This window comes from Tachysurus vachellii, chromosome 5 (assembly GCF_030014155.1).
Source record: "Tachysurus vachellii isolate PV-2020 chromosome 5, HZAU_Pvac_v1, whole genome shotgun sequence".
NCBI classification, from domain to species: Eukaryota; Metazoa; Chordata; class Actinopteri; order Siluriformes; family Bagridae; genus Tachysurus; species Tachysurus vachellii.
Genome location: NC_083464.1, coordinates 22,293,362 through 22,316,885, shown reverse-complemented (window position 1 = coordinate 22,316,885; position 23,524 = coordinate 22,293,362). Strand labels below are relative to the sequence as shown.

Below are 23,524 nucleotides of genomic sequence, written 5' to 3'. Positions count from 1 at the left end.
CTGTTGCAATCCACACACGTATACAATGTCCATTGAGGGTTAATGCTTGGCCACACCTTAATATAAACCTAACATTAACCTTAGTAACCAATAAGCTTTATAATTATTGCAAAATACAGTTTTTCTTTTTGGGACCAGCAAAATCACAGCTGTCAGATTTGTCTCTTCTTGTATGTAGTGTTAATTTCGTCACCTATTTTTAATTTAGTCTTAGTCTTAGTCTTGTGCCAAATGTCCTTGTTAGTTTAAGTCATATTTAGTCATTCACATATCTTTTTTTGTTAGTCAAGTTTTAGTCGACTAAAAGTCTCGTCATTTTAGTCTAGTTTTAGTCAAAAGAAAACTCAAGGTATCTTAAAGTTTTAGTCGACTAAAAGTCTTTTAATTTTAGTCTAGTTTTAGTCAAAAAATTGTAGTCTTTTTTTTTTTTAAATAACACATTATTACTGAGATTATTACTGATAAACATTTCAGTAAAAAAAAAGTGTCACATATGTTTCACTCGAACTTGACGGCACATCACATTTTTTACTTTATTGATACTGCTTTTAATCGTAATGCAAACACCGGTCATTGGGACATAAGCTGTCATGTACAATAAAAGAGCCTGCGCAGCGACAGGAAATATAATTTAACACAAAAAGCCTGACTAGACGGTGGACTTGCGCTCAGGATTTGTTTTTTTTTTTGAGCGGCGTGTGGACGAATTGTTTCTATGCACACACTAAACAACACGAAGCCGCGAACTCGTTCTGAATATTTTAAAGGCGTAACAGCTGATGAAAAAGCAGAGACAATTGTAGACGAAAATGAAGAGAGATTTTATCTTAGTTTTTATTTTATACAAAACATTTTCGCCTCGTCTTTTTTTGTCAACAATAATGCATGTTAATTTAGTCTTAGTCAGCGTTTTTGGACAGTGGTGCAGTCTTGTCATCGTCTCGTCTTGTTGACGAACATATTTCGTCTCGTCTCGTCTGACGAAATTAACATTACTTGTATGTAAAGACATCTTTACAAAGCTTGTCCAACTCAGCACAGTATGGGTGCACAGATATCTCACAGATTGATCTCACAAGCTCACACTTACAAAAGCCTTGAATTAATGTTGTTAAATCTTATTCTTATGTTCTAAAAGTTGCAGTGGTTTATGTTAATACGGCACAATTTCAGTTTTTTGGACACAGACTAGTCCCAAAGTTTTCTACTCCCAAGGGCGAGAATTCTTGTCAACAGACTTGGAAATGGACAAATTAGAAATGAGAGAAAGCTTTGGTTTTTTCTTTCCTCTGCTTTACTTCATGGCCATGATGGATGGAGGACAGAAAGACAGACATGTGCCTATAGTGTTCTAGTCTTTCACACAGGACACACAGTCAACACACCCATTTACAGGTGAAGGTTCACACAGGATCACACTCAGTCAATTTACATGTGTATTAATAATAATAATAATAATAATAATAATAATAATAATAATAATGTTGATCACATGGATCTGGACACCATTCGCACAGTCACTTCATAATAAAGGCTATACATACACAAACCCATTGTTCACTGGAGACAGATTGTCTGCATACACTGTTTTGACATTTTCATGCTCTTTTGACCTTTGATCCTTTGTAGACTGTGGACTGAACGTGCATAAGCAATGCTCAAAACTGGTGCCCAGCGACTGTCAGCCAGACCTGCGGCGTATCAAGAAGGTTTTTAGCTGTGACCTCACCACGCTGGTTAAAGCTCACAATACATCACGGCCTATGGTCGTAGACATGTGCATCAGAGAAATAGAGCAAAGAGGTACTGATGTCCTTTAAAGAACAAGCTTGGCTCACCCTGCAAGATGCTAAGATATTGAGTCATACTTTTGTTTACATTTCACTTGGATATACTATAATACCATACTGAATATACAGTAATAAGTATATTGCATCATTTGCGTCACGGTTTGTGTTGTATATCACATTGTTTGCGTCACGGTTTGTGTTACAGTACGTTGTTTGTGTTTGTCTGGTAAATTGATGGCGTGACTTCCTACAAAATGAATTCAGTAGAATCATGTGGTAGTGTAAATTAATTTCCTTACAAATTAAACCTTGTGTTCTCTTTAATTTAAATTGAAATTACAATAAGGATGTTTTTTCTTGTTAAGGACTGAAGTCAGAAGGGCTCTACAGAGTGTCTGGTTTTACAGAACATATAGAAGATGTGAGGCTGTCCTTTGACAGAGGTAGGTGAGCAAACAGTCATAAAAGCCTGGCCTTAACCTTTGCACTGGTATCTAATTTGGGATCAGCAGTATTTTGTGGGCTGTTTTAGCAAATCTCTTTCAGTGAAATACACAGGTGACAATGATTTTCCTCCACAGACGGTGAAAAGGCAGATATCAGTGCAAATGCATATCCAGACATCAACACCATTACAGGAGCTTTGAAACTCTATCTGAGGGATCTGCCCATCCCTGTCATCACATATGACGTCTATACCAAATTCATACAGGCAGCCAGTAAGAGCTCTTAAGACAACGTCAAAAAAGATTAAACAACTGACCCTACTGTTTGTTCAGTGTGAACGAATTCAATACAACACAGCCATAATTTCAATAAAGGCTTAAATAGATTTCTACCTAATAATAAGCATTTCAATAAAAACTCAAAACCAGTTTCTGCAAAGGCTGTGTATGGAGAGTTTAAATAAAAATGTAATTAGTAACAGTGAAAATGCTCATTAGGAATAGATGTTAAAGATGTGTACTATTGTAAATTAATATTTTTTAATTAATTTAAAACTTTACATTTTTTTATTTAAATATTTGTTTATTTATTTTTATTCTTTTTCTATATTTCTGCAAAGCTGCTTTGAGACAACGTGAATCGTTAAAAGCGCTATACAAATATGTTTAATTGGATTGATTTGAAAAAAATTAAATGTGCGTAGGTTTACATAATATGATTTTGTACAGAAATAAACGACCCTGACACCAGGCTAGAAGCAATCCATGATGGCCTGCTGCAGCTTCCTCCTGCTCACTATGAGACTCTTCGCTACCTGATGACTCATTTAAAGAGGTGAGAACCATCTCCTTGACCTCAGGTTTTAAATCTTCCAAATTTTCAGGGTGCTAACACTGTTTTGTGTGATGTGAACATTGGTAAAATTTTGCAAGTCTGATATAAAATGAGTCAGGTCACTGCTGTCTTTCAGTGTGAGATGTTTTTATCTCAGCTGGGATAACTTTACACAGGATTTTATTGGTTGAATATAACAGCTTAGAGGCTTATTTAGAGGCTTATGAACAAGTATTTGGGGCATCTGAAAGGCGGAAATGGGTTTGATATCAGCATTTAGGTTGAAAAAAAAATGTTTTTGGTTTTGTAAGGAAATTCTTTCCATTAATATTATAGATATAAACAGAAATATGTAAAAAGCACTGAGTCATAAACATTACTGTGGAGTGTAGCATGGCATAGAAATGTACAGAAACCCTAAAACAGGAGGAACCAACTTCATAAATACTATTAACTGTGTATCTAATATCCATTTATCATCTACAGATATAAAGTTGACAAATAACTTATTTTAGCACTGTACATTCTGTCTGGCTGTCAGTAAAAAGTACATGGCCTGCATCCATGCCTGTCTTTGCAAGGGACGTGTGGCCTCCTGCTCTCAAAGCTATTTTTCCATTGAATCTTTTCTTGCACAATAACCATAATCATGAATCATATGTAATTTCTCTGTATTGCAGCACACTGTCACATAGAAACATGTCTAAATAGGCACCAAATACTCCCTCTTCAAAAATGTGTGATTACTATTAGAGAATTGAAATGATGAGGCATCTTATGATTATTCCTTGTTTGCTTTTTCATTAGGGTCACGATGTATGAAAAAGACAATCTTATGAATGCAGAGAACCTTGGGATCGTCTTTGGTCCAACTTTGATGCAGCCACCAGACCAGAACACACTCGCCACCCTCAACGACATGAGGCACCAGAAACTGATCATTCAGCTGTTGATTGAGCATGAAGATATCCTCTTTTAAAGCCATGAACTGTATAGAATTTCCTAAAGAATATGGGGAAGCTGTAAGAGATATTCTTTAAAGAGCTTGTTTTGGTTATAAAAAATAATGATAAAAAAAATTGGTAACTGAAAATTGGTCCACCAATAGTAGATTATAAGATCAGGAAAAATGGGCACTACTGTAGGCCTGATCTTAAGGCAAGATAGCTGTCTTGATCCTGTATCATTGCCCTTAAAACTTTTTATTTAATTTGATCTGGTGCAGAACAAATCATGAGATGAATAATGATGATAAAATATCAATTCTGATTATATATAAGGTGTTTGTATGGTACAGAAAAACTGACTGACTGACTGACTTCAATGGTTAGTATGTTGCACTGATAATGGTTTAATATTTCACATCGGTTTAATGTTTCGCGTTAATGGGTTAAAAATCGTGTTCCGTCTTTGTGGTGTGTATATGTACACGTTTGTAATGTGTTTTACAATACAAGACCCAACAGGAAGCACTTTTTTTTTCTTTTACAAAGATTGTAAATATTTTGATCTGTATTTTTTCTGAATTTGGTGTTGACCATTTTAAACGTCATCTCCATTCCTTTTTCCTTTTCTTAAGGAAAGGGTACTGATGCCATTCAGTGAGTTTGTTGTGCTTGTGTATATATTATCATGGCTTATTATTGTAAATTATGATACTGACGAGGAACATTTTGACCATCTCAAACTGTGATGTAGACATGTGAGCCAGTGCACACGGATGAAAGCAGTGGATGGTGCCATACCTCATAATCAGGCCATTTATGAAAGAAATAATCGTCTCTATCTGATGCTTTTGTCTCTGTATGATGAATTTACTCATTTGATATGAGAACTTTCTAAAAATGTGTTTTATTAAAAAATATTTTCTGTGCAGGATGAAATTATGACTGTAATTTATCAAATTTATTAAATTACTTAAATCTGATTTACCGATTTTAAGCATGTTTTCTTTCTCTCGCTCTCTTAAAATAAAAAAATAATTAAATATATTTGAGGTTATTTTTTGTGACTGCAGAACAGCGTGTATAGCGGGTAAAAAACCAAATGCGTTTCCATTTTTGATGCTAATTCTTTCCACATCTTGTGTTACTGGCATCAGAATTATGTTGTTAATAATTGCAGATTCAACTTGGTGTTAGTTGTTCAGTGTTCAACTCTGACTTACATTCTGTTTCATAACAGGGGTGTGATGACGCACCTGCTTTATACCAGCTGGTTATGTTAGCAGGTGAAACTGCTAATTCTGAGAGGGTGAGATTAAAAAAGGTGAAACCAGTTTTTTGTGGTGGGAAGTGCTGCCAGCGTCAACAGACCAATGACAATGACGGTGGGAAGTCCTTGTCCTACTTTACAAAGGTGTGCTGGCTTAAAGAAAACTTATTATCAGTAGATTCTTTGCTTGTGTAACATAGTTGTCTTATAGCTATATATATTATACTGAACTCTATAGTCTGAAGTGTATATACAGTATATATATATACTATACTGTATAGTCTGGAGTAGCTGATAGCAGGGTGCAAATTATTGCTAGTAAAAGGAGGAAAAATTGTGTTTTAGTTTTCCGGAGTCAGGTGCTGTGACAAATTCTGACATTACTACAAATATTTAACTGATTTTTTCGCTGTTGGTAAGTTTATTATTATTATTATTATTATTATTATTTTTAATTTATTTTAAATATACACTCTTGAAAAATGTCTTTAGGTGGCTAACAGGTCCATAAAACCCTGTCAAAGTTTTAAATGGTTCAATATAGATCAGTGAATATCCTGAAGTAGTGTTGACTTTTTGGACTTTTTGGTTACCCAGTTCCAAAACTATTAACAACCTTTTATTGTGTGTTGATAATCAAGTTAATAAGCAAGTATTACCGGATGTCTAATCACTGTTTGGTGTTATAAGGTGAAGTGAATACTCAGATGGCTGAGAGGATTCCCTGGTGGAAGGCCTTCTCTGGGAGGGTGCTGAGCAACATCCTTAAAGACGCTGCTGTTCAACAAGATCAAGGCTCAGACAGCAAAACCTCAGGCTTCCAGAGTGATGGATTTGACGTCTCACAGCTGGAACCTGCCTTAATCGAGAACACGTTCAGCCGCAACCTTTCCGTCTCACGCTCAGGCCGCTACAAGGAAAAACGCAAGGTCCGAGCCACTCTGCCAACCAACAAGAACCTTTACGAAAGCAACACAGCCGTGGCCAAGTAGGCATGCTAAAATCCTAACATCCACCACAGACACTGATTACAAAGGATCTCTTTGGTCAGTCAGTGATGTTAATGCTGCTTACAGTGGCTGAAGCTAACACAGTGAGCGTTCAAACAATGCAAACAATTTAAAACGTATTTTGTTAATTAGGGTTATTAGGGTTAATTACATAGGTTGTTCAGTCAAGCTAAATGCCCTCAGCTCTGAGAACATGTGAATGTTTATTCATAGCTACACTGTATTTTCCTTATCACCAGGAGTGGTAGCTGTTTATGTGGATATAAAACATTTAAGTTGCATAATTGGACTGATTACATTTAAGAGAAGACCTAAAGCTTTAAAGTTTCAGTTTTTCCTGAGACTGAACTGGCTGCACATTTATCCCTAACTTCTGTACAACAACTCATATTTTGTGTGTGTGTGTGTGAGTGCATGCGTGTGTGCTTGTGGGTGGTCCATTATGATGTCTCGTGTTCATGTGGTAAATATTAATACAATGTCTAAGTGTTGTTCTACTGTTTATTTGTGTTTATTCTATTAATATGAAGGGCCACTTATTTATTATCTAAATTGTAAAGTTTCAGTGCTTTTGTAGCTGTTTGTATGAAGGATTTTTACATACATGAGTGAGTTATACATGAATGTAAATGAAACTAAATGTTTTTGTAGTCTGACTTCGTCGAATGATGTACTTTCAAGAGCCATGTAGGGGATATCCCTCTGTCATGCCTGTTCTGAATGGGATCATTTTTGCACTAATGGATTTTGTAGGATTATAACATTAAACATTCGTGTTAAACTTATATTTATACATTTATTATATGGATGTATGACAAGGTCATGCAGTCATAAACCAGTCCACATATTACTTGAGTGTTGTTTATAAGGACTTCTACTTTAAAGACACATTGTGTGTAATGGCAGGTTGTGTAACGTTTAGAAATGGATGGAATGTTATGTTTAAAAGCCGAAATAGAAGTTCGCTGTAGACGAGATCATACTGATGCTTTACTATCATCTTGTTTATCACTGTTATCAGTAGATCACTGTTTCCTTCCCATTTTCACTGAGGCTGACAGTAAATAAACTACCAAAGAGTTTTTATTATTACAGAACTTGAGTAATTCATCAAAATACACTCAATATCACTTCCTCTGATTTTTGCCTAGCCTTATTGTTGGGGGTAAAGTTAAATGGACATTTTTTTATCATTATCTTCACTGGTACAGCATCATGTTAACAACTGAAGATTTCTACTGTTAGACTAATTTATCATATAATTCCTATGAAAATTAAATGATAAAAGCTGTTGTTTTTCATGCAGCCCAATATGGAAATACATTACACTTGAAATCTTCCCACAGTTCTATATTTTCAGAGACAATGAAAATGTTTGTCATCCCTATTAAAATTGAATTCCATCTAAACCTGCAGTGTGTAAGTTTATTTATTAATTTTTAATAATTCATAGAAGTTATTCTATTTGTATAATTTTATTATATTCTAAAATATTTTCTTGCTGCAAGTTACCTCAACAGCTATTGGTATGAAGGTGTGTGAAAGCTATTGGCAAAAAATTGTTGGGAAAATACATATTAGAATTTTCCAAAAGCATTGGATCAAAGTTAAAATGTAAAACAAGACTTAACACATTTAGATAAATAGTCTCTGTTCAGATGACAATGCATGAGTAAGGAAAAGCAAGCGGAGGTATTAGATTTGTTCACACCCTCTGTTGAAATACAAAGCTTGTGGTAGAAAAAAAATCCATCACTGGCTGAACTGGTCAAACTTGTAGACCATCTTTGCTATAACTAACGATGGTATTTTTCCTCTTCATTATTACTTGACTTCAATACTCACTGAATGTACAGTATGAGAAGTTATAATTACCTTAATTTTGTGTCAATTAACTTGTTTAAACTGTAGCATTAGTAGAGATTAGAAGAGAACATTCATACATGTTCATTTCTGCCAACAAACTGGCCAACATAATATACCGGTGTGACCAGCTCAACCTGGGTTTAGCACCTGGCTGTTAAATAACTTAGTTAACTTAGTTATTTGGTAGAATACTGAACTTTTCAGCATGGCTAAAGCAATCTAAACTTAATACTCAAACACTAGCCATATAACTCAGAGCTGGTAAACACCATGTTAGCATATTACATAACTAGTCGTTGGGGGAAGTCGACTCCTAACCCTAAGGTTGTGGGTTCGAGTCTCGGGCCGGCAATACCACGACTGAGGTGCCCTTGAGCAAGGCAAGTGTGTGTTCCGGGTGTGTGTTCACTGTGTGTGTGTGTGTGTGTGTGCGTGTGTTCACTGGTGTGTGTGTGTACACTTTGGATGGGTTAAATGCAGAGAACGAATTCTGAGTATGGGTCACCATACTTAGCTGTATGTCACTTCACTTTCACTTCAACTACTTATTAACTTGAGGTATGACTTCAGTTTCACTTAGTAAACATCTTTAACAGACTCAGACAATTAGATCCTCAGATTTGGGCTGCAGATACTGTTTTTTAATAGTATGTCTACCATCTGGGGATTGGATTAGTATCATTAATTTTTACTAAAATGTGTATTACTACAATGAGAGTGTGTGTGTGCCCTGCGATGGGTTGGCACTCCGTCCAGGGTGTATCCTGCCTTGATGCCCGATGACGCCTGAGATAGGCACAGGCTCCCCGTGACCCGAGGTAGTTCGGATAAGCGGTAGAAGATGAATGAATGAATGAATATCAGCTTATAGTTGAATCTATTCCAAAAAAGGGGGAAACACCAAAATCTCCAACATATTACCATTAGTAACTTTACATATTTGTGTACAGTTTGTAAATCAATCCAACAATACACTGTGTTGTTTACAGGGTTTTAGAAAGTGAGAGGATGCCTGAGGAATGGAGAAGGAGTGTGTTAGTGCCGATCTTTAAGAATAAGGGTGACGTGCAGAGTTGCAGCAATTATAGGGGGATAAAGTTGATGAGCCATACAATGAAGTTGTGGGAAAGAGTAGTGGAAGCTAGGTTAAGGAAGGTGGTGGAAATTTGTGAGCAGCAGTATGGCTTCATGCCCAGAAAGAGCACAACAGATGCAATTTTTGCTCTGAGAATGTTGATGGAGAAGTATAGGGATGGTCAGAGGGAGTTGCACTGTGTGTTTGTAGACTTAGAGAAAGCGTATGACAGGGTGCCAAGAGAAGAGCTGTGGTACTGTATGAGGAAGTCAGGAGTAGCAGAGAAGTATGTCAGAGTGGTGCAGGACATGTATGAGAGGAGCAGGACAGTGGTGAGGTGTGCTGTAGGTCAGACAGAGGAGTTCACAGTGGAGGTGGGACTGCATCAGGGATCGGCTCTGAGCCCCTTCCTGTTTGCTATAGTGATGGACCAGTTGTCAGAGGAGGTCAGACAGGAGTCTCCTTGGACGATGATGTTTGCAGATGACATTGTGATCTGTAGTGAGAGCAGGGAGCAGGTGGAGGAAAACCTGGAGAGGTGGAGGTTTGCGTTGGAGAGAAGAGGAATGAAAGTCAGTCGTAGTAAGACTGAGTACATGTGTGAATGAAAGGGAGGGAAGTGGAGCAGTAAGGTTACAGGGTGAAGAGGTGAAGAAGGTACAGGAGTTTAAGTACTTGGGGTCAACAGTCCAGAGTAATGGAGAGAGTGGGAAAGAGGTAAAGAAGCGAGTGCAGGCAGGTCGGAGTGGGTGGAGAAAGGTGTCAGGAGTTCTGTGTGATAGGAAAATATCAGCAAGAATCAAGGGGAAGGTGTACAGGACAGTGGTGAGACCGGCCGTGCTGTATGATTTAGAGACAGTGTCACTGAAGAAGAGACAGGAGTCAGAGCTTGAGGTAGCCGAACTGAAGATGAGGTTCTCTTTGGGTGTGACAAGATTGGACAGGATTAGGAACGAGTACATCAGAGGGACAGCCCATGTTGGACGTTTGGGGGACAAAGTTAGGGAGGCAAGATTAAGATGGTTTGGACATGTTCAGAGGAGGGAGAGTGAGTATATTGGTAGGAGAATGTTGGACATGGAGCTGCCAGGCAGGAGGCAAAGAGGAAGGCCAAAGAGGAGGTATATGGATGTAATTAATGAGGATTCAAAGCTAGTGGGTGCAAGTGTTGAGGATGCAGAAGATAGGGATAGGTGGAGATAGATGATTCGCTGTGGCGACCCCTGAAGGGAAAAGCCGAAAGAAGACACTGTGTTGTTTATTTACTGATTTAAAAGCACCCCCTGCTGGTAGTGTCTGAGATTACAGCTTTCTACATGATGGTCTTCTTCAGCAGGTAACTGATTTAGTGTCTTATGACTGTTAGTGCAACCCTAATTCTATTTGTCTCTGTAGCGTTTCTGATTAAATCTGATTATTTGCTACAACCTTCACATTTATTTGTGGGTCTTTGTGTGTTTGTAGAACTCTCCACTGTGGGACGAATAAGGTTATATCTTATCTTATAATCATGTCCTCTATTCCCTATGGTTAATGATCCAGATCTTTAATGGCTCCATTCATCCAACAATCCTTCAGTTGTGTCTGGTCATTTTAGAGGGTAATTAATTTAAACGACAAAATCCATTGTAAAAGTACTGCTTAAGTTCTCTTCCCTTAAATGTACACAGATAAACATAAAAAAAAAAAAAAAAACACTTTATGCAAGTTAATACCAGTCTGAAGTATGCAACGTGTTGAAAAACAGTAACATGTACTGTACAGCTTTATTTTAAACATCTTCTAAATGTGCCATATCTCAGTTAAAGGCACAATTTCACAGTTCTTGGAGTGTACTTGAGATCATGGTTGACTTTGATAGATCTTTTGAGACAAAAAGTATTTTTGTGTCATTTTCAAGAAGAAATTCAGCAGGCCTTAACACTTAACTGCTCCCAGATGCTTGTTTACATGAACTGTAACAGCAATCATCATTTTCAGATACTGAAGGCTGTCATATATAAATGTAAACCAATACTAACAGGCTGTATACAACATCTCTTTTAACACTGATCATTGCTAATGGCAAGAGAGTAACTTATTTCTTTTATAATTCATCATGTTGGTATGTGAATTCTCGCGCAGATATAAAGCCATCCTCATCATCATCCTCCTGTTGAAAGATGTCTTCTACCATAGTTTCATGATGAGTGTCATTGGGAGGGTATCCATGTCTCTCAAACTCTTTACGCAGATACTCTTTAACCTGAGACAGAATTACAAAATCATGCATTAAGGTTAGTAGCAGTTTTAATTTTAGTTTATCACCTTTAAAGGTTTAATTAAAGATACAGAATGATGACAAGTTTGCAGGTATGTAAAGTTTAAAAAATGTACAAGACAAGCCTTCTTATTTTGCTTAGTACACACCTCAGACTTGGAGAGCTTCCAGTCATCATTTAGGTCCATTTCCTGAAATGACTCATGCGACCTGGGGCCATTCCTGATCTCTATGAGTTCTATGTCAAAGATCAGGGAGCTCTCTGGTGGGATCTTTCCTGAAGCAGAGCAGAGGCATGCAAATAACAAAATGGGCCTTCACTTAAAGTCAATTTAAAGAAAAAGCACAAGCATGTAGTAAAAGCTCACCTTTGCCTTCCTTGCCGTATGCCAGAGATGGTGGGATGGTCAGCTTTCTTTTCTCGCCTGTGCACATGTTTTGAAGTCCCTTGTCCCATCCTTTGATCACCTCCCGGATCCCCAGGGTAAACCATACTGGGTGTTTATCACCCTCTTGACGGCTATTCGTTCAAAATATATAAATACATTACAATTAAAGAAAACTTATTATCAGTAGATTCTTTAGTTGTGTAACATAGTATATATTATTGTCATAGCTATATATATTATACTGAACGCTGTAGTCTGAAGTATATATACTGTATAGTCTATACTGTATAGTCTGGGGTAGCTGCTAGCATAGGCCATGACTGTTCATGGTGTGGTTACATCCAGCCACACACACTTCTCTTACAGTTACTAAAGATATTCAGCAGCCTCTGAATTGCAAGGGGAGGCAATATATACTGTATATACATAGTTTCATGATGAGTGTCATTGATACTCGTTATGCAGTGTGTATCCATAAATGATCAAAAACATTTAAGCCTTTTTGACCTAGTGGTGATAAGAGTTTTGAAGAACATCACTGGGGACAATGAAACACATTATATATTCTGTACATGTACTTTATATCGCAGAGTCTGAGACCACATTTATCTGTGATTTTTTAAAAACATAGGAAATAAATAGGGTTTCTTTTATTTCTTTAATTTCTATTTAAATGTAAGCAAATGTGTAATATTGACCATGTTAATTATTAAGTACAACTGCTTTTTCCTCTTCCTCGTGTTTAATCTGTTCGGTCAAAGAATGTGTTCAGATGAATGGGTCAGAAGGTTGGGATGATGACTCAGGATGTGAAAAAGATTGTTCACTGTTCAGAACAAAATCTGTTGACAATGACGGTGTGCAGTGTTTGTTCCACTTCATATATCATGCAACCATGCAATGGAACCATGCAACCGAACCATGGAACCATGCAATGGAACCATGCAATGGAACCATGCATGTTACCTGGAATGAAACATTGTCCCGTTACTCTCCAGAAATCCGTCGTAATGCACCAGAAGCAGATCCCCATATTTGGTTTTTCGATGACACAGAAAAGGTTTGTACAAAACTTCAATTTTCACCTCCGGTTCCGGAAGTTTTGCGCCATGAAGGCACAAAAACAGAGCTGAAAGTAAGCACAGCCAAAATTCCAGCATCATTTCAAACTAAATAATACGTCAGATATCTGTCAATACACTGAGAGCGGGATGTTCTCTAGTTTGTTATGCAGAAAAAGTAACAAAACGTCTGAATTCCAGCGGAATCCAGTCTGAATCCCCCCTCGACTACGTGGCATCCAATTTCTACACTCCCAAACATCCCCACGTGAAAAAAACCAGCCAATTTCTAGATGTTAGTGCTATTGGTGGAAGTGGATGAAAAACACGCCTTAAAAAAAGAATACATTTATCTCATTGGATGCCAGCTAGGGTAAAGACATGCCCATATAAATACACCTCAACCAATCAGGAAGAGCTTCGAGGAGAACATAATCTATGACGTCACGCAAACTGACTGAACACGTGTGATCACGTGGAGCGGGATTCACGAACCGTTGGACGTTCGTCGTGTCTAATCACTAGACGTCAAGTTACGACAATTCGTAGTCATCAGTTCTCAGTATTTTGAAGTGAACAAGTGATGAATTGTGAAGAAAGGAGTCGCCATGGAGGGAGTTCTTTATAAATGGACCAATTATATAAGTGGTACGTAGAAGCTCGTTTTTAACTGATATCAAAATGTACGTGTAGTTTTATTGAGTGGACTTTTTAAGGTGAGGAGAGTAAGACAATCACTGAGAAACTGAGGTGGACTGTAGGCTTGTTCGTGCTGATAACTTTATAAATATAACCGGACAGATGATCTTTGTTTTATTTAATGTTATATAATTTATCTTTCCTGTTGTTCCTCCAGTTGTGTAAAGTGTCTGTACAGAGTAACGCTACAGCGGTGTGTTTTGGTTTTACTGTAGTTGGATAACTAGAGTTAGTTGGCTAGCTAATTGTGGCTAGCTAGTGGTGGCTAGCTAGAGTTAGTTGGCTAGCTAGTGTTGGCTAGCTAGTGTTGGCTAGCTAGTGTTGGCTAGCTAGAGTTGGCTAGCTAGAGTTGGCTAGCTAGAGTTGGCTAGCTAGAGTTGGCTAGCTAGAGTTGGCTAGCTAGTGGTGGCTAGCTAGAGTTTGTTGGCTAGCTAGAGTTAGTTGGCTAGCTAGTGGTGGCTAGCTAGAGTTAGTTGGCTAGCTAGTGGTGGCTAGCTAGAGTTAGTTGGCTAGCTAGTGGTGGCTAGCTAGAGTTAGTTGGCTAGCTAGTGGTGGCTAGCTAGAGTTAGTTGGCTAGCTAGTGTTGGCTCGCTAGAGTTAGTTGGCTAGCTAGAGTTAGTTGGCTAGCTAGAGGTAGCTAACTAGCTATTCACAAAACTTTGGAAGGCAGCTCTACTGACTGACTATCGATCAGGCAGCTAAACTCTCAGGTCTGATGGCACTGACTCACTTTTCCATTAGAAGTCAAGTCAAGAAGCTTTTATTGTCCGTTCAAACATATATAGCTGTTGCAGTACACAGTGAAATGAGACAACGTTTCTCCAGGGCCATAGTGCTACATAGAACAAAGTCAGAGCTAAGGACGTAAGTAAGTTAGTCCTAGATACATAAAGTGCACCTGTGCAACCTGGTGTAAACAGTGCAGGACAAAAGACAAAAAAGACAGTGGAGGACAAAAGATACAAGACAATACACAAAAGACAATAAACAGAAACATAACTCAGTTTCAGAAGCTGATGAATAAAACTGAATTGTGCAATAGATATTTAGATATTGGTTTGCCTGCTATTAATAATGGTGTCATTAATGAAAACAGCATTTTGATGAATTAGCATTCATCACCAGTGTCCATTTTATCCTAGTGGAATCTTGACATTACACCATAATGGGACACGACAGACATACACACACACATAATACACACACTATTTTGTATGAAAACGAATTTTGTATGAAAAATTAAATTGTCATTCACATGTTGAGTTCTTTGTCTTTTCAAGGTTGGCAGCCACGCTGGTTTGTGTTAGCTGGAGGTACTCTTTCATATTATGATTCCCAGGAAGATGCCTGGAAAGGATGCAAGGGCAGCATCAAGATTTCAGTCTGTGAAATACAAGGTAAAATGAAACAATAATTTTTTTTATGCTGTGGTGTTTCAAGGTTGGTTGTATGATCGCCTGTGATTTTTGTTGATGTCACTGATATGGTTTTGTAACAGCCACTTTTACCACAGTCACTGTTTATTTTATTGGATTGTTTTTGTTTGTTTTGAAATGTACCCTTTACAGTGCACCCATCAGATTTCACAAGAGTTGATCTGACTATACCAGGAGAACAATACTTTTACCTCAGGGCCATCAATGCAGCAGAGAGACAGAAATGGCTGGTAGCTTTAGGAACTGCCAAAGCCTGTCTGACGGACAACCGGACCAAGAAAGAGAAGGGTAAGTAATACAGCTCTCAGAATATCCTAATCCTTGCCTGCTTTACCTCTTCCTTTCATAAAATTTCTTCTAACTCCTCTTCTTTTTCCTTTAGTGTAAGAATGCTTGTACTCAATAAATGAGGCCATCCTTAAAAATATTCTTGTTTGCCGTAACCCGACCGACCCTGTCAGTTTAGGACCGACTCAAATTTTTTATTTTTTTTTGCTTTAAGTCCGACCGACTTGCCAGTTGGAAATTTGCGTTAAGACGTCACGATATGCTAATTTGTTTAAAGTCATGCCTACATAATCACCATCACCAAAATTGTACTTTTTTTTTTTTTTTTTTACATTGAAACTTGAATAAAAATATAGACCTACCTACCGACCCTTTTTTTTTTTTCTTCTTTTTTTTTTTTTACTGTTACTGCAAACCAAAATATTTTTAAGGATGGCCTGAATACATTAAAATTGTGGTTATTCTTAACAGACCACATCCATTTGCTGACTGAACAGACATTGTTGTGGTTTAATGTGTTTCTCTTTCTCTGCTTAGAAATCCAGGAAAATGCTGAGGCATTGAAAACCAAGATGTCTGAACTGAGGCTATACTGTGACCTTCTTCTTGAACAGGTGAACAAACTCAAGGAGAGTCCTTTGGTTGTGGGGGCAGCCGGCTCGGAAGAGGTGAGTCAGAATTTTCATGGCTTTGATCAAAACAGGTGTTTATTAATCTTCCATGGTACCTAAAAATAGTAATAGGTACCAAATTAAATATTTTAATACATTTACATGCTGGTGCATTTGTGAAACGTCCGGTTGAATGTGTTCTGTGTGGCGTTCAGGCAAGGGAAGATTCAGGTAGTCTGGTGAAGTCCACATGTGCCACATTTCTGAAGACGCTGGAGGAGTGCATGCAGATAGCCAGCCGAACATTCAGTCCAGACCTACAGAACCTCAGCCCAGCAGAGCTGCCATCTGTTGCTGCCATTAAACCTCACAAGGTGTCAGTTTTGTTCTTTTCGTGGATATTTGCCAAATAATTGTTTCCTTTTTTTCTGTTGCTGTGATTTTCTGACTCTGGAATGGAGTTTTACACGTATTCAGTCCTACACACCTCTCAATCAAGCTAAACCACATAGCAAACAAAGCAAAAATAACTATTTCAATCTGAATGGGACCAATAAGTGTAAAAATGCTTGACATGGCTTAGGTCTGAAATTGTCCTTTAACAGCAAATTTTCTAATGCTCTAATGTTTTTTGTTTTTTTTTTTATCTCTGTTTTGAAATTTTTTTTCTTTCTTTTATTCAGATCAAAGCTTCTAACCAAAAAAGTCATCATTTGGAAGAAAAGTAAGATTTATAAAGTAATTTTGGAAATATATGTATGCATACTTTTGGTGGGTAAATGTATCTCTGTTAGCCTTTTTAATAATATATTCTGGGGTATAAAACTAGTACAAAGGGTATTGAACTACCTAACGGAGTGACATCAGGGTCCCATTACTCTATAATGATTGGTTGGGCTGTCTAGTTCTACTGGGTTGGACAGTCAACGGACTGTCTTAATGTCTTAATATCTTAATGTCTGTCTTATTTGCAGACAGAGGCACTCAGTAAATAGCTCATCTATTGCATTACTACCTAAGAATGTGAACTTGTTGCCAGATGGAGAACCCCCTCCATTACCACCAGGAAAAATGGCAGAAACTTCAACAGGTAAGTCACATGCACACTGCGCTCATAATAATATTGGACATTTTCTTTCTTTGTGCAGGTTGTCATTTCATTTGGTAGTGTTTCTAGATCTATGATGATAATGATATGTATTTACAGACTTACAGAAACTTACTGTAACAAGTCTTGCAAGTTTCTTTGTTTTTACGTTGGCCATTTGCATTTTTAATGGGTACACAATGGGTTTCACCCAATCTGCAGCAGAGTTACACAACTCTGTTTTTCAAGTGCTGTACTCTTTGTGCTGTTAGTGCATGTACAGACATCGGTGTATTTGTGGAATAAATCAGTCAGTCTGTTACAGGGGACGGATCCATCAAAGATCCCTGGGGGGAAATAGAAAGGAATGTAAATCTTGTCATTGTAATTCAGCTCCCTTGACTTGCAGCGGCGAGCTCAAACTGCTCCCTTAGTGTAGATGAATTATGAAGGTATCATGGACTTGAATTTGTAGCATGAAAAAATGCTACCATTTTATATTTTACAGAGAACTGTTTAGTGGAGGAACAACGTGAAGCCGAGCTGGACGTACGGAGTGCATCTCACCCAAACATTCAGGATCCTCCCACAGGGGAGGCAGGAGAAGACATGCGTCCAGAAGTAACTCACACATTAGAGAAGCAACAGGAACAGCAACTCACCACCCTGGAAAGCCAACAGGCTGACCCAGATGTGCATGAGCTTGACTCAGAGTGTAAACTGGAAAACGAAGATCAGGTGGAAACATTCTTCAGTAATATGAGCCACAGGTATGAGGAACCTCTGGCGCTATGATTTATAATGAATAAAAATGACACATGCGTGTGTAAGTTCAAGTCGTGGTTACAGAACAAATCATACACCGCATATTTTTTTAGTTGTAGCAATCCGTCCTCTTATTAGGGGATTAGGATTTAAAATATATTTAAGCATTAGTATTAATTTAGCAATAATGAATCCTATTCTCATGAATACTGAAGAGAATGTATTTACACAGTGCTTCTTTAGGCATTAAAAACGAAGAATCCGAATTACAGAGACTTACAACGATCCAAATGTTCATCCTAATATTCGGAAACGAATCATGAAAAAATCGGGTGCTTTATTAGTGTGATTTCACACACAACTTATTTCAGGATGTTCCCTTTAATACTATGTTTGTGGAGACTTTTCTGTTACACGTCTTTTCCTACCTCCGTCGTGCAATAAAAGAATTGTCAGTGAACTAAGAGCTGAAGGTATTACACAATTCCACCATAATACTCTAACAGTAGTAAGGGTGATTTTTATATTTCAAAACGGCTCTTATTATTGCAAGACATTTGTGAATAATGAAAACAAAAAATGTGAACTCCTATACCTCGGCAAATACTGTCCGTTACTGGGAAGTGAGTGATTCAGACCAGCAGCACAGCTTCTTGAACATTCTTTTGATTTATGAAATGGCAAAAAAAAAAAAGACTCGCCCCCACTCATTAATGAGTTTGCTTTGTTGTGTCGTGTTCTTTGTGTTGTCTTTGTAATTTGTGTTCAGCAAATAAACAACTGTTGCTGGAATCTATGGTAATACATTGTCATTTTCTGAATGTTTGTGGCGTTCCTTTTATAGATTTAGTGATATAAGCCTGGAGGACGACAGTGGTATCCCCACACAAGCCTTTTTGGACTCTTGCTATGCTATAGTGCCAGTATTAGGTAGGACATTCTCTCCTTTCACTCTTTCGCCATCAAAAACTTCTTACAATTAAAGGCCATTCCCTCTTGTACAGCTGGCTTTCTTTCTTTTCTTTCATCCTGCACATCCCTTCCATTCCTGAACTAGGAGCTGTGGCTTTACTCGCTCTTTTGGTTGGGGGATCATGCATGTTTTACTGCACATATTGTAGATGGCCCGGTGATTAGCTATGAACACTGGTGGTGTCAGTGTATGAAATTCCTCAAACAGAGCCTCGGGTTGCTTTCTGATCAACCAGTCAGCTTGCTATTGACCTATTCCTTTGCTGTAACAGTGGGTCCATTCCCTGCCTGTCCAGCTGTGGGAGCACGTTCAGTACATATGTAGACATCTTATATGCTAAATACTCAACAGCACAATGATGACTTTTTCTCCTCAGACAAGCTGGGACCAACAGTCTTCGCTCCAGTTAAAATAGATTTTGTGGGCAACATTAAGGTAAGTAGTAACATCGAGCAAACATGCAGAATATTAAAGCAAATTCCACCTTTTTCCTCTTCTTAGATTGAAGCATTGTTTAAGATAGGGTGGCACGGTGGCATAGTAGGTAGTGTTGCCAGCCCGGATGTTCACGTTCTCCCCATGTTTCTGCTCTGTTTAAAAATATGTAGGTAGGAGAACTGGCTACAAAAATTTGTCCCAACTTTGTGAATAAGTGTATGAAAGTTTGGGGAGTTCCTTCTGGGGGGAATTCCAGAAGAAAACCATTCTAAACTGATTGTTCTGCATGTGTTAGTCACATCACTACAGCGGTGACCAGAACAACACGTTATAATTTCAGCTAATGATTTGTTATGGCCACTAGGTGGTCTCAACACAGCGATGATGTTCTGTTAAAGACTGTTACAAGAAAAAGTTCATGAACGATACACTGCGACGTATTGACTGAATAATGTTCATTTAATTATTATGGTCCACATAACTAACATTTTTAACAGTGTAATAGTAACTGTTATATTTGCTGTACAAATTGTTACAAAAGGATAACAGATTTTAATGTATAAACTATACCATGTACTTCACTGAAAAATCCAAAATGAAAGTTTTATTTGTCACATACACGGTCACACAGTACGACGCATGTACTGAAATGATTTGTGCACATTATATGCATGTTGAGTAAAAAATTCTATGAGAAATAGAGGGATGTCGTATCTTCTAGAAAGTGCAGCAGAAGTTACAGTCCGACCCAGACAACTTCCCCACTCTGCAGAGTATTGTGCTCCACGAAGTGCAGATGCAAGTGGCGCAGGTGCGGAACTCGGCCACCGAGGCTCTGCTGTGGCTTAAACGAGGATTAAAATTCCTCAAAGAGTTCCTCTCCGAGGTGGATGCTGGGGAGCAGGACATCCATGCAGCTTTGAGTAAGTGCCAGGACTCCGTGCAAAGCCAGTGGTATTCTACATAATGAAGGCTCTTAATCAGGATTGTCTTTCATTTTTAAAGCCACTGTAGCTAAGTTAAAGTTACTGCTATGTTAGAGAAGATATACAGGAGGAATGAACACCATTTGTCTAAAAAAAATCCAGAGTATTCAATCCAAGATATTCAGTTGGTGTTTTGATGATGATAATGTAGCACACCGTCTAACACGCATTCCAAATTTTCCCATAGTTTGTCAGTTAGGAAAAGATCTGGTAATTGTGAAGACCATATCATATATATGTAGCATTACTTGTAGTCATCCTTGCAGGGACCACTACAAGTTAAGGACAGAAATGTGAAATATGGAATAGTGTTCAGTGAGAGTAATTTTGGGTTAATTTACAGCTAACTTTTCTGACTGTACGTCTTGGTGTCGAGTCTAACTGTAGCCTTAACTGATCAGGATTTCAATGTGCTTTACATTGTGGTGAATATATTGTATAGAAGGAAGCAGAAAAATGAAGCTCGAATGTATAGGCTACGATTTCTACTGTGTAGTTTATTCTTTTGTTTCTATAATGCTTGCTATTTAATCCTTATTGTGGTGCTAATAACAAACTGTAATGCTTCTTTTCACAGACAATGCCTATGGAAAGACATTACGCCAGTATCACGGATGGGTGGTGCGTGGAGTCTTTGCTGTAAGTCTTACACCTTCTACTTCTTTTTTTACTTACACATATACAAACCTTACCCCTGACTGGTATGTGTGTGTTTACAGCTGGCACTGAGGGCTGCTCCTTCCTATGATGGCTTCATGGCAGCATTGGTGTGCCATGAGGGAGATGAGCTGAGGGAGAGTTTTATGTCAGGAATGCACCGTGATCTTGCCGTCTACCTGCCAGCCATGGAGAAGCAGCTGGCCATCCTGGATGCTCTGTATGAGGAGTATGGATTGGAGTCAGATGAGGTGGTGTGAGACATTTGCAGATAAAGACAGAACTCACTCTCTGGCTGCAGTGAGTGTACTGTAGTGTGTTCGAGCTTGATTAATGAATACTGTTACTGCTGAAGGCAGACTTGGTCTGTATGGGCAGATGAAGCATTGTGGCACACTGGATTTGTACAGCTAGCATTAGCGCTCTGATGGTGCAGCCACCTGCATGCTTAATAATGGGCCAAAAATGTACATTTTAAAGCCTGTAAAGGTTTTTTCAGGGAACAAGCATTTTGTTGATGGGTTGCAGGGTGGATGCTAAGTGTTTTCTGGCACCCGGTGAATTCTTTTCTAGTCAAAACGTGCCCCTTAAAAAAAACACCTCACAATGTAGGTTTTTATGTATTAACACACACATCTGTGGTAAATATGTAAACTGTCAGTAGGTATACAAGACACAGTATTTGCATTTGTCTGCTGCTTGTGCAATTTTACCTTCATACACTCTGGTATATAAGATATTCATTTAATCTCATTGGGAGCCAGTTAGAAATTACAACCCAGGCCATAGGCAAGCACAAAGGATACCTATTTGTCCGGTTTCATCGATGATAAAAAAAAAAGACCTGACATTACTTGTGTTTAACATGCATGAAAATGAAGGTAGACAATTATTAGGCTGGTTAGTTGAACTGAATATCTTTTATAGTGCCAGGGCATAAACTACAGTACATAGGAGAAAATGAAGGAAAAGAATTATTTAAAATATCTTCAAATATTTTGTATTTAGCACAATTCATATTTTTTATTTATAAATGACAAATTTGTACTTTTTTTAAATAATTGTATTTATTAAGTAACAATTGTAAAAATAGATTTAGTTTTACTTGTTAATGTAGCCAAATGAACAATACTGATCTGTGCGTGTTGTATTACATGGGTTTTGTTAATTTTTTTGTTAACAATAATAATAGCAATCACAACCAAAATAATTTGTTGAATCTACAAGCTTCTCAATCTCACTACGTGTCATATGTTACACTTGACGTTAGCTACTGTTATGGCTGTGCAAAGCCAAACTAAACACAGAAATACACTAATGATCCAAATTGTATATTGTAACTAATATTGATGACTTTCACGTCACTGTTTCACAAGTTTTTTTTTTTGTTTTTTGTTTTTTTGTATTTCGTATTATAAGTAATATTTTGTTTACAATTAAGAACTGTTCCGTTTATTCACTTTGATCCTGAAAAACATTTTAAAGCCTTGTATTACAGATGCCATACATCTGCGTATTCCAAATATGGCAGATTTTTTTTTAAGTTTAATTTTATGGTGACAATTTTAGACACATTTAATATCCTGAAACGATGATCTTCTCTAGGTGACTTTATCTCTTACTGTACATAGTACAGTAATATATACATATATGTATGGCATTTGTGCTATTCTCAGACGTTCCTGATGGCAATTTGTTTTGTACTATGCACTTTTGTGCCTCTAATGTCATGCCATCTCTTTCTTGTATGACCTATTCTGACATTAGAGGGGAAAGGCTGGCTGTGTATATAATTGATATGTCTAGGTATATCTAATTAAATGCATATATCAAACCGAAATTATACAAAATTGAAGAATGTGATGCAGTGCATCTATCTGACTTTGATATAATGAGATTTCTAATGAACAATGATCATAAACAACTTGTGTCTCATTTGAAGTGCTTGTAATTAGAATTTTTTTGAAAGTGCTTCTACACTGAACAGACAAGCTGTGACGGATAAATCTCAAGTGTCCGTGATTCACATGCTTCATAAGAGCACTAGGTAAGTTCAGCTGTATTTGTTATACCAGCTGATCAGAAACAATTGTATGAGAGGGGCAGGAAGAGACAGGACGACTCAAAAAAGCCATAAATAATAACATTAAATTTGATCTGTTGATATGCACAATATATGTTTACCTGTAAACATTGTGTGCGCGTGTGCCATGTTGCTGTGATACACAGTCATTCACAATGTCTAAATGTGGTTGCCAGGACACACAACATACACAAAAGCAAAAAGATCCCTAGCCTCAGTAATAGCCTCTAAGAATAGAAGGATTTTGTGTTTGTATCAGTAAGACTGAGAGTGAGCTGGAAAGACAAGTAACTATAGTAAAGATTATCACTTTTCTGTGCTTGACAATCACAGAGAGGCCTCTAATTCTGACAAAGTGCCACAGAGTGAATGATCGCATGGGGACTCTCATTGTGCTAAGCGCTTACAGTACATATAGCTCTCCTGTGACTAAATAAACTGTAGTCGTAAGACAAAAATAGTGTGGAATCCACGGTTGGGTTGAAGGTAACCAAATTACATTCCATACACAGTGGAAACACTTTTACTATGTGACCTTATTTTGCTCTGCTAGAA

General features: G+C 37.7%; 4 protein-coding genes across 4 annotated transcripts in view; 3 read left to right on the top strand and 1 right to left on the bottom strand.

Annotated features, from left to right (window-relative positions):
* The window catches only part of chn2 (chimerin 2), a 46,405-nt gene extending 41,343 nt beyond the window's left edge, over positions 1-5,062 (top strand). Inside the window, exons 9-13 of the mRNA XM_060870490.1 lie at positions 1,630-1,803; positions 2,156-2,233; positions 2,372-2,509; positions 2,966-3,071; positions 3,879-5,062. Of these exons, the coding sequence (XP_060726473.1) occupies positions 1,630-1,803; positions 2,156-2,233; positions 2,372-2,509; positions 2,966-3,071; positions 3,879-4,050 (668 nt within the window). The 3' untranslated portion in view covers positions 4,051-5,062. The remainder of the gene's footprint in view (positions 1-1,629; positions 1,804-2,155; positions 2,234-2,371; positions 2,510-2,965; positions 3,072-3,878) is intronic.
* Positions 5,063-5,472: 410 nt separating this feature from the next.
* Positions 5,473-7,704, top strand: LOC132845343 (proline-rich protein 15-like protein). The gene is made up of 2 exons (XM_060869300.1): positions 5,473-5,700; positions 5,976-7,704. Exon 2 carries the CDS (start codon positions 5,993-5,995, stop codon positions 6,275-6,277), a length of 285 nt encoding a protein of 94 aa, XP_060725283.1. The 5' UTR covers positions 5,473-5,700; positions 5,976-5,992; the 3' UTR covers positions 6,278-7,704.
* Positions 7,705-10,989: 3,285 nt separating this feature from the next.
* On the bottom strand, positions 10,990-13,207 carry fkbp14 (FKBP prolyl isomerase 14). The gene is made up of 4 exons (XM_060869299.1): positions 12,852-13,207; positions 11,865-12,016; positions 11,646-11,773; positions 10,990-11,481 (listed from the first exon to the last, which is right to left on the bottom strand). The coding sequence occupies exons 1-4, from the start codon at positions 13,046-13,048 to the stop codon at positions 11,323-11,325; spliced, it is 636 nt and encodes a 211-aa protein (XP_060725282.1). The 5' UTR covers positions 13,049-13,207; the 3' UTR covers positions 10,990-11,322.
* Positions 13,208-13,455: 248 nt separating this feature from the next.
* plekha8 (pleckstrin homology domain containing, family A (phosphoinositide binding specific) member 8) lies at positions 13,456-22,810 on the top strand. Its single transcript, XM_060870489.1, has 13 exons — positions 13,456-13,594; positions 14,926-15,042; positions 15,214-15,369; positions 15,907-16,037; positions 16,196-16,354; positions 16,664-16,704; positions 16,955-17,070; positions 17,576-17,837; positions 18,677-18,762; positions 19,182-19,240; positions 19,965-20,166; positions 20,807-20,868; positions 20,949-22,810. The coding sequence occupies exons 1-13, from the start codon at positions 13,555-13,557 to the stop codon at positions 21,144-21,146; spliced, it is 1,629 nt and encodes a 542-aa protein (XP_060726472.1). The 5' UTR covers positions 13,456-13,554; the 3' UTR covers positions 21,147-22,810.
* The last annotated feature ends 714 nt before the right edge of the window (positions 22,811-23,524 follow it).